Genomic DNA, 11,785 nt, shown 5'->3' on the forward strand with positions numbered 1-11,785 from the left:
TCTGGTCTGGTAGTGGGAGCGCGCTACATTCAGTTCAATAGCGCAATCGGGCGCGCTGTGATTAGACTGTGCGCCTGCAAAGCGCTTTTTGAAAAGAAGACCTAATCAGAAGATCATGGAGAGGAGAACAGGTAAGTGCAACTTTTACAGCTAAAAATCCTTTGATTTTGAAAGCCTGCCGCTAAGATACTGTTATATAATTTTGCACTATGTGCAGAATTATGTAACATTATTTTTTAAGTTTACTGTCCCTTTAAACTCAAACATTTTCTTTAAAGATTAAAGGAATAGTAAAGTCCAAATTCAACTTTCATGATTTAATTTTAAACAACTTTCTAATTTACTTTTATCATCAAATTTGCTTTGTTCTTTTGTTATTCTTAGTTTAAAGCTAAACTTAGGTAGGCTCATATGCTAATTTCTAATCCCTTGAAGGCCGCCTCTAATCTGAATGCATTTGACAGTTTTTCACAGCTAGAGGGCGTTAGTTCATGTGTTTCATATTAGATAACATTGTGCTCATGCACGTGGAGTTATTTAAGAGTTGGCACTAATTGCCTGAAATGCAAATCTGTCAAAAGATCTGAGATAAGGAGGCAGTCAGCAGAAGCTTAGATACAAGGTAATTAGAGAGGTAAAAAGGATATTTCTATAACTGTGTTGGTTATGGAAAACTGGGGAATGGTAAATAAAGGGATTAGCTATCTTTTTAAACAATAACATTTTTGGTGTTTACTATCCCTTTCAGACAGAAATACAATTTTAAACAACTCTTCAATTTAATTCTGTTATCAAATTTTCTTTATTTTCTTGAAATATTTTGTTGCAGTGCACTACTGGGAGCTAGCTGAGCACATTGGCTGAGCCAATGACAACAGACATATTTGCAGCCACTAATCAGCAGCTAGTCTCCAGTAGTGCATTGCTGCTCCTGAGCCTACCTAGGTATGATTTTCAACAAAGGATACAGAAAGAACAAAGCAAATTAGATAAATGAGGCAAAATAGAAAGTTGTTTAAAATTGTATACTTGGTCTGAACCATAAGATTTATTTTGACTTTACTGTGAATAGAATCCCTGCTCATCTGCAACCTATTCACTGCATTCTAGTGCTCTCTCCTGTAACTCTCTTTTGGTACATGAATAGAATCCCTGCTCATCTGCAACTTATTCACTGCATTCTATTGCTCTCTCCTCTCCTGTAACTCTCCTTTGGTGCGTGAATAGAATCCCTGCTCATCTGTAACCTATTCACTGCATTATAGTTCTCTCTCCTCTCCTTTGACTCTCCTTTTGTACGTGAATAGAATCCCTGCTCATCTGTAACCTATTCACTGCATTCTAGTTCTCTCTCCTCTCCTGTAACTCTCTTTTGATACGTGAATAGTATCCCTGCTCATCTGCAACCTATTCACTGCATTCTAGTGCTCTCTCCTCTCCTGTAACTCTCTTTTGGTACGTGAATAGTATCCCTGCTCATCTGCAACCTATTCACTGCATTCTAGTGCTCTCTCCTCTCCTGTAACTCTCTTTTGGTAAGTGAATAGTATCCCTGCTCATCTGTAACCTATTCACTGCATTCTAGTGCTCTCTCCTCTCCTGTAACTTTCTTTTGGTATGTGTATATGTATATTGAGCAAATGATTTTAATGTAGTCCTGCATTTATTGTAATGGCATACCAATGTCTTACTTCTAATGTTTTGTTAAATGCCATGTGATGTTCAATCCTTATCAATACTTGCTATTATTTGTAAATATATAGCTGTTATATGCCATAGCTCCTACCTCCTCAAAATTGTACTGTCTTGTTTTTCTTAACTTATCTCACCCTGACCTGACCTGACCAGAATCTAACTTTCAATTGGCCTTTTAAATTGTCTTTTGACTTAGCAATCAAGTAATTTAGTGGACCCAGCTGACCGCCCTGCCTATATATTAACACTAGCTTGGGCTGTGCATTGCCTGCACAGTGTGTATTGTTACCATAGCATATGTTCACATTTCTGAAGTGAACATTTTATAAGTGAGGCATTAAGATAAGAATTATACAAGACTAAAGTGAACATTTTATAAGTAAGACATTAAGATAAGAATTATACAAGAATTGGACAAGGGGCAAGACACAAGGCAAGTACCTTTTGTAATATTGTTTTATGTGTCTCATTGATTCCTTATCCAAGTGCTGCTGTAATTCTGTCTTTTGTGTGTTTAATTGGCTCCCACTTTTGTAAAAATGCGTAATATATTAATATTCCTTTTTGCTACCTCTTGCCTCTATAGCAAATTACTTTACTCAATTACTCCTTCCCCCTCACCACCTGTTCTGTTCAGTAACCCATCTCTCTTAAACTCACCTTCCTTTTGTACTCATGAACTTTACCTATTCCTAAACACTCTCTCTTCCCCCTGCACCTCATCCCAAAAACTCGTTACTGCAAATCTGCATCTCACCTCATGTCACTGTCCCGCTTGCTCATACTAGCTGCTGGCCCCCTACAACTTCCTAGCCGTGCACATCCATGTGTACCTTTTGACAGACTCAGAAAACAAAACTCTGGTAACCTCACTCACATTCTTGTATCTAAAGCCACTACCCCCTTCACTTGTGCACTCTGGAACTCTCGGTCTGTTTGCAACAAGCTCACTTCTATCCATGACCTTTTTATCTCCCACTCCCTCAACCTTCTGACTCTCACAGAAACTTGGCTCTCTCCTTTAGACACAGCATCCACTGGTAACAGACAAGGAGGTGGCATAGGTATTTTACTTTCCTCTCATCATTGCACCTTTCAACAAATACATCCCATCTCTTTCTTTACATTTTCCCCATTCGAAATCCACATGATTTGCTTATTCTCTCCCCTCTCTATATGTGTTGCAGTAATATACCGCCCCCCTGGCTCCTCAACTTAATTTCTAGATCACTTTGCTGTCTGGCTACTCTATTTCCTTTCCTCAGACACTCCTGCCATCATTCTTGGTGAAATGGTCACTCCCTTGATCGATGCACTATTTAAAACTTCACAAATTCCCCTTTTCCTCTTTCTGACTATCAACTCCTCACTTGCAACATCTCATCCCTCCTACAACCTCTCCCTCCTTCTACCCCTCACACCAATCTTCAAAGAAGCATTATGTTATTAGATCAGCAACAGCTCGCTAGTTCTCTCTAACCTCTCCTCTATCTCCTCCTTTTTCCTGCCACTGACCAATCTATCTGCCACTATAATTCCACCCTTACATCGGTCCTTGACAATCTGGCCCCTCCTACCATAGCTTGGAAATCACACACCTCACCCTCAGCCCTGGCATACTCCTCTGACCACGGTACCTATGCAGATGTTCCCGTTACTGGCTGAGCGGCACTGGAGAAAATCTCGGAGATCAGATGACTTTCTTCACTATAAGTTCATCTTTGAACTCCTACTACTCTGCCCTTAATCTTTATAAGCAACACTACTTCTCTACTCTAATATCCACTTTTTCTTCAAACCCAAAATGTCTGTCTCTCCACTTTCAACACTCTTCTTCGCCCACGCCCACCTCCTAATACAACTTCTCTGTCCGTCAAGATTTTGCCAGACACTTCAATAACAAATCGATTCCATCAGAAAAACGAAATCAGCTCTCAGCATGGTTCCAGCCTCTCACCCTCCCTCAAAAGCTTGCTAATTAACCAAATCCCACATAGCCATATTTTTAGCCTCTTTTGTCCCTGTTACTGAGGAAGAAGTTTCTACATTATACTGCGCTCTATCTCACTACTGTCCGCTCGACCCCATTCCCTCACAGCTACTCCCTTCCCTCTCTTCCTACACTTACCCCTATACTCACACACATTTTCAACCTCTCCCTCAGCACTGGTATATTGCCCTCATCTCTAAAACATGCACTTGTCACACACCTATCCCCAAAAAACCTTGTCTCGATCCAACCTCCCCCATCCAACTACCGAATTATTTCCTTACTCCCTCTTGCACTCATCGCTCTTGAAAGCTAATCAGTACATGCAACCTATACCCATTTTCATACATCCCTCCCTCCTTTGAACCACTGCATCTAGATTTTGTCCCATCACTCCTACAAGAGATGGCACTACGTTTAGGTTACCAACGACCTACTCTCAGTAGCAAAATCCAAAGGCCACTTCTTTCTGCTTATCCCTCTTGGTCTCGTCTGCAGACCTTTGATACCTGTTGACCAACCACCTCTTTTGCTCCAAACCCTCCAATCCTTCGGCATTTGTGACAACAGCCCCTCTCGTGGTTCTATTCCTTACCGTACCTTTAGTGTAGCCTTCTCTGGGGCTTCCTCCGCCCAGTTACCACTTTCTGTTGGGGTACTGCAAGGCTCTGTCCTCGGTCCCCTTCTCTCTCCAATCTAAAGGTCATCTTTAGGTTCCCTAATAAAGTCCCACAGGTTTCAATATCATTTGTATGCCATCAACACTCAAATCTACATCTCTGCTTCAGACCTATCTCTTTCCTTGCTAACCTGTGTCACTAACTGTCTTTCTCACATCTCTTTCTGGATGTCCTCTCTCTACCTTAAGCTAAATCTCTCCAAAACTGAGCTCCTTTGTTACGGTACCAACAGTGTACCAAGGGTAATACCAGATGAACAATGTCCTGCATAGACAATCAGCAATTCACAACCCAGCCAGTTTCAGGTTTAAAACAGAATGACATTTATTAAAAGGCTATGCCTAGTATTTATGCAGGTCTGACCCCCCAGATGGGGGTTGAAAGGCTGTTGTACATTACATGGAGGGAACAAGCCCTTTGACATGATACAATAGAATTATATTACTTAAACACTTCAACCACAAGACACTCTTGGCCCTTCTTATCACTTAGGCGTTTTCTCTTCTGGAGGTGATCAAACAATAGAATGCTTAGCACTAATTAGATTATAGCTGGAGCCAGCAACTCTGTCTTTAGAAATTAGTTTCTTAGCTAAACACAATTAACTCCTTCAGTCCTGACAGAAGGGTCTGTCACATATCTCCCCCCCTTGTGGAACACTCCGGCAGACCCGGCTTGACCCTTTGGCGGGTCAACCTGGGGAATGACCGGACTAGGAGGTGGTAGGCATGTCAGTTTGCCAGGACAATCCATCTGTATTCCCGTTATGAGAGAGAATTCCTGTCCATACAAAGAAGGGTTCAACTTCCTCAGTGCCCAGACCTAGGGCTAAACAGTCCTTAAAAATCCCATCAGCTTCTTTACGAGTTTTCTGTACCTGCTCTTTATAGGTATCCACAATCCCTTCATACTGACATAGGGTGCCCCTTGAGTTGCTGCACCTCACTATGAGCCAGCGTCAGCTTCTCCTCAAGTGTCGCTAAGTTTGTCTTTAATGTTTCATGTCCCACTCTCTAGCTGGTGTTTTCTGCAGTCTGTCGGTGCAGCTTGTCTAGCAGAGATTCACGTTCTAAACGTGCTTTTTCCTCTGCGCTCCTCTTCTCCTTCATCAGCGCATTGTAACGGGACTCCACAGTATCAATAGCGGATAGAGATTTACTGAGCTCAGCGTCCTGGGGCTTAGCAGCAGGGGGGTCAGTCTCTGCTGCACGGATCTGAGCACGGGTAGTCACAGGGTTAACATCAGCGGGACCCATGGGAGCATAGGCAGAAACAAGGGGAGCCAAGTCATTTCCAAGAAGAACATCAGCAGGTAAGTCCTTCTTGACCCCCACATTCACAGGTCTAGCGCCCACTCCCCAATCCAAATGTACCCTGGCAACAGGTAGGCTGAACACATCGCCCCCTGCTACCCTCACAGCCACAGTGTCTCCAGTGTACTGTTTCTCAGACACCAAGTTCTTTTGAAGCAAGGTCATGGTAGCACCAGTATCCCGTAGACCACTGACCTTCTTCCCATTCACTTTAACCAGTTGCCGGTTATTCCGGTGGGCAGCTTGCACAAGGTCTGCCTCATGTAGGATGCTCCAGCATTCTTGCGCCTCTACGTAGCGGGCCGCAGGCTGAGAGTTACGTGGGATTCCGCCGGCGGGTCTTCTCCAGGACTGTGCTTGGTTCGCTGCATTTAGGGGACACTCTTGGTCTTTTGTGCCCTAGTTGCTTACATCCAAAGCACCAAATAGGCTGTGAGTAGCCCGTGAATTGAACCGGGCTCTCTGAGGGTAGTTCGTGGCCGGAGGCCGTGTGGTATAGCGGTGCACCGGGGGTTGGTAACTGGCAGTTGCTGGGGTGACTGGGGGTCTGTACTCCACTCTAGCAGGGGGCTTAGTGGTAGCAGTGTCCAGTTTGCGGGCATCCATATACTCATCTGCCAGGCGAGCAGCTTCATGCAGGGTGGAGGGTTTACGGTCCCCGAACCCACTCTCTAACTCCTGCTGATAACTTGTCAAAGCAATGTTCCAACAGGAATAGCTGCAGCACCTCTTCCCCAGATACGGCTTGGCACCCCGCTATCCAGTGAGCTGCTGTGCGGTGCACCTTACATGCCCACTCAAGGTAGGAATCTCCAGCTAATTTAACAGTGTCTCTGAACCGCCTCCGGTATGCCTCCGGTGTAACCGCATACCTGGAGAGCCAGAGCCTCTTTCACAGTATTATAATCCCCAACCTCCTCATCTGGAATGGCCCGAAAAGCCTCACTGGCCCGGCCGGATAATTTCCGGATAATATCGTGACCCAATCCTCTGCGGGTACCCTTGTGTAGTGCACATTGCCTCTCAAAATCCGCAAGGAACCCATCAATCTCTCCTTCTGTTTCCAGGAAGTTTTTAAAAGCTGCAAAATTTACTTTTCTCTTTTTCCACTTGGGCTGCTGCAGCGCTGCTTTGGCGAAGTAGGTTGGCCTCCACAGCTGCTATGACCCGGTCGATAATTTTCCGCAGATGGGTTGGGGCCATAATGTGCCAGTCTTATTTTAACCGCCCGATCAAAGCTTGCTTCTTCAGGGGTTCTGTCTGATATGCTGGGCCCATTGGTTCCTTCTGTCCCTGGTACTCTTTCCATCTTAGTCAGTATTGTAATAATCCCCCTCTTCCTGAGGTTACTGGCTTGTGTAGTTGCTCTTCTGGGCGATAAGGTTCATCCGTCGCTTGCCACCAATTGTTACAGTACCAACAGGTGTACCAAGGGTTAATATCAGATGAACAATGTCCTGCATAGACAATCAGCAATTCACAACCCAGCCAGTTTTCAGGTTTAAAACAGAATGACATTTATTAAAAGGCTATGCCTAGTATTTATGCAGGTCTGACCCCCCCAGATGGGGGTTGAAAGGCTGTTGTACATTACATGGAGGGAACAAGCCCTTTGACATGATACAATAGAATTATATTACTTAAACACTTCAACCACAAGACACTCTTGGCCCTTCTTATCACTTAGGCGTTTTCTCTCTGGAGGTGATCAAACAATAGATGCTTAGCACTAATTAGATTATAGCTGGAGCCAGCAACTCTGTCTTTAGAAATTAGTTTCTTAGCTAAACACAATTAACTCCTTCAGTCCTGACAGAAGGGTCTGTCACATCCTTATTTTCCCCCCCTCTAAATCTCCACCCCCATCTCTCATATAACTGTCGACAACTCCATCATTACCCTACCCGCCCATTCCCCTGATGTCTTGGGGGTCACAACTTTCTTTCATCCTCACATCAGGCCATGGCTAAATCTTGCCGCTTCCACCTTAAAACATCTCTAAAATTAGACATTTCCTTACACAGACACACTAAGATTTTAATCCACTCTCCCATCCTTTCCCGCCTTGACTATTGCAGCTCTGTCCTCTCTGGTTTCCCTAGCTGCCGTCCAGCTCCTTTACAGTCCATAATGAATGCCTCTGCCAAGCTCATCTTCCTTACATGTCGCTCTTCATCTGCTGCACCTCTCTGCCAATCCCTTCACTGGCTTCCTCTTGATTCCAGGATTAAACACAAAATTCTGACTCTGACATACAAAGCCCTCAACTGCACTGCTCCCCTCTATATCTCCGACTTTGTCTCCAGATACTCTCCCTCCCGTCCCCTTCACTCTGCTCACAACCTCCTACACTCCTCCTCGTTACCTTCTCACATTCCCGTTTACAGGACTTCTCCAGACTGGCTCCCATCTTGTGGAACCCTCTGCCTCTCTCCACAAGACTCTCCCCTAATTTTGAAAGCTTCAAAGCACTCCCTAAAGAACTCTTTGTTCAGGGATGCTACAACCTACACCTATCCTTTCCTAATACCAGTTCCTCTCCTCTATTGCTATTCGCCATGAACCTCCTTAGAATGTAAGCTTAAGCCAACTGTTTGTAGATGACCTTCACAAGAGCTGACTACAACAGTGCGACTTAGGCAGGGCCCTTACCCATTTCATCCCAATAATTGCTACCTTGATACGTGCCTATGTTTATAGCACTGTGGAATCTGTTGGTTGCTCTACAAAATAACTAATAATAATAACTGTTTCTGTAAGTGGGTTGCTGACAGCAGGCTGGAACCCTTTTATCATTTTGGTATTAGTGTCCTGTAATACTAATATGCACTATAGATGGAGCACTTGCATAAAGAGTGACACAATTAGGTTATTCCACCAAATTAACTCTTCCTAAGTTAAAACATTAGTATTGAGTTGTTTAAAAATGAATATATTTCTGCAAATAATGCTCTAAATGACTATTTTTATTTGGGATAAATGTTGTCAGTAGCTCATAGAATAAAACAAAATTGCTCATTTTACTCAAACACATACCTATAAATAGTAAAACCAGGCAAACTGATAATTTTGAAGTGGTCTCTTTTCCCAGAGCTGTATATTATGCAGTTAGTTGTTCTGCACAAATATTGACTGCATATTGCTTCACGTTTACCTTTATACATCTGGATTACACCCATTAAAGGGACAGTCAACCCAAAAATTACTGTACCTTATTTAGATTAGTTAAATAACTATCTTTACAGTAAACTGTAGCCAAAGTTTCATCTAAATAAACTTTTGCAGAAATAACTTACTAGATCTCATCTGGCAGTTTGGAAATGGCCGCCTGACCCCTCCTTCTCTGACGTCTCCCTAAAGCTTGCACTAGTACAGGATCCCTTTTCTCTAGTCTTGTCCCTGCGCGCTCCTACAATTTCAGCTCTCTAGCAGCTGTTCATACCGGCACTCACTGCCTCTCATCCATGCTGTGCGTTACAGAGAATGAGAGGCAGTGAGTGAGTGCCGTAGTAGTTCACATCTGTAGTCCTTCAGATTGACTGAACTTGTCAGTATAACCCCACTTCTAAGTAATGTATTCAGACTCTTATTTTAAATACATTTTTTACAGGCTCATATTTTTATTTTGCCCTTTATAATTCACTTTCTGGTCCTACAGCTGGTCAACTTGAACTAAATTTAACTATTTATTCCCATCCCAAATCAGATCCCAAAGAGATGTGCTCGGATACCTGCCGTCTGGCTGGCCCTATCCTGTTAAATCATATATGTATATAAAATCCCATACACACAGCGCTCCAGACATTAGGTCTGCTTCGTGGGATATTGATTCCCTGCTGTGTGAGAAGATTGATGTGGGATAAGCGAGTTTCATTTTAACAAGGTTTACGTGGCAGTCTGGCTGGAGTGAGATGTACCGGCTTACTGATTCCCCCGCTAGTCTGATGGCACCGGCCCTGCCCGACACTGCTCATAGACACTTGGATTAGCCTGGGTATGTGTGTCCATATAACGCTGCAGGTCTTTCCCTGCGGTCTTCAGGGGGCGGGGAGGGGGAATCTTCTTGCTGCCAAGAGGAGCGGAGTGTGTGAATGTAAATAAGCCTCTTCCTCCTACTGCTGCCTCTGTCAAAGCGGATCTGCCTCTATCAAAGCGGCGGTGAACAACAACAAAGTAAGGGAGGGCAAAGGAGAAAAAGAAAGAGAGGAAAGAGGTGCATTAAAAAAGCAGAAAATATGCTGCGATTAGTGCAGGAAGAAACCAGTCTGATTCTCATTCACAATGCAGTGTGTGCAGAAATCAAATCCTAATCGTTTCTGGCTCTCTTTGCTATCTTCATTTTTACCTTCTGCTTTTTGAATGCACCTCTTTCCTCTCTTTCTTTTTCTCCTTTGCCCTCCCTTACTCACTCACTCACCACCTTTTCTCACCCTACCAATTGTTCACCGCCGCTTTGATAGAGGCAGATCCGCTTTGACAGAGGCAGCAGTAGGAGGAAGAGGCTTATTTACATTCACACACTCCGCTCCTCTTGGCAGCAAGAAGATTCCCCCTCCCCGCCCCCTGAAGACCGCAGGGAAAGACCTGCAGCGTTATATGGACACGCATACCCAGGCTATTCCAAGTGTCTATGAGCAGTGTCGGGCAGGGCCGGTGCCATCAGACTAGCGGGGGAATCAGTAAGCCGGTACATCTCACTCCAGCCAGACTGCCACGTAAACCTTGTTAAAATGAAACTCGCTTATCCCACATCAATCTTCTCACCAGCAGGGAATCCATATCCCACGAAGCAGACCTAATGTCTGGAGCGCTGTGTGTATGGGATTTTATATACATATATGATTTAACAGGATAGGGCCAGCAGACGGTAGGTATCCGAGCACATCTCTTTGGGATCTGATTTGGGATGGAATAAATTATTTAAATTTAGTTCAGTTGACCAGCTGTAGGACCAGAAAGTGAATTATAAAGGCAAAATAAAAATATGAGCCTGTAAAAAATGTATTTAAAATAAGAGTCTGAATACATTACTTAGAAGTGAGTTATACTGACAAGTTCAGTCAATCTGAAGGACTACAGATGTGAACTACTACGGCACTCACTGCCTCTCATTCTCTGTAACGCACAGCATGGATGAGAGGCAGTGAGTGCCGGGTATGAACAGCTGCTAGAGAGCTGAAATTGTAGGAGCGCGCAGGGACAAGACTAGAGAAAAGGATCCTGTACTAGTGCAAGCTTTAGGGAGACGTCAGAGAAGGAGGGGTCAGGCGGCCATTTCCAAACTGCCAGATGAGATCTAGTAAGTTTATTTTCTGCAAAAGTTTATTTAGATGAAACTTTGGCTACAGTTTACTGTAAAGATAGTTATTTAACTAATCTAAACAAGTTACAGTAATTTTTGGGTTGACTGTCCCTTTAAGGTGTATAAAGCTGGTATTTTCCCCGGTAATAAGAGAAAACGTGAAAAGGCGTATGTAGTTGCTAGACTGTTAAGTTAACCATTAAATATTTTTTACACAAAGTTTGACCCCCTCTCTTTCTCTTTTTCTCATCATTCAGGCTCCGAGAAGCCCTCTGCCAAGCAGAGAGGGAATTAAAAGCTTTAAACAGGAACCAGCTCTCCCTAGAAGAAGAGATCAAGGTTAAAGAAAATACACTGTACATTGGTGAAGTCATTTGTATGCAGATGAGAGAAGCAATTTCCATCAACAAATTCTAACAGTGGCTCTTATGTTAGTGAATATGCCATATGTATAGGCAGCCTTTAAATTAATTTAATGAAAAATGTGGTGTGTCTTGTCCTATGCCTCATTGTAAGACAAACACTGGCTGCTGTGGAAACGTTGTCTATGATGTAATTCCTATAAACCCTAGCCTAGACTTGTGTATCTTGCGTTTATTTATTATTGCTTTTTCCCCCCAAACAAAACCGTTTTACACATTTATATTACCGATTTTACACTGGTAAATGTTTGCATTAACTTCACAGTTGCACATACTGTATATATCATGTTTAATCTGTCTGTCTTTCTATCTATGTTGCCTGCCTCAGTGATTATGAACTTACTTTGAATGATGACATCCCTGACTTATTGTTCAAAAGTAAA

General features: G+C 43.4%; 1 protein-coding gene across 1 annotated transcript in view; it reads left to right on the forward strand.

Annotated features, from left to right (window-relative positions):
* The window catches only part of TEKT1 (tektin 1), a 70,251-nt gene extending 58,693 nt beyond the window's left edge, over positions 1-11,558 (forward strand). Inside the window, exon 8 of the mRNA XM_053704611.1 lies at positions 11,238-11,558. Coding sequence (XP_053560586.1) covers positions 11,238-11,397 — 160 coding nt within the window. The 3' untranslated portion in view covers positions 11,398-11,558. The remainder of the gene's footprint in view (positions 1-11,237) is intronic.
* Positions 11,559-11,785: the final 227 nt, after the last annotated feature.

This window comes from Bombina bombina, chromosome 3 (assembly GCF_027579735.1).
Source record: "Bombina bombina isolate aBomBom1 chromosome 3, aBomBom1.pri, whole genome shotgun sequence".
In the NCBI taxonomy this organism is placed as follows: domain Eukaryota; kingdom Metazoa; phylum Chordata; class Amphibia; order Anura; family Bombinatoridae; genus Bombina; species Bombina bombina.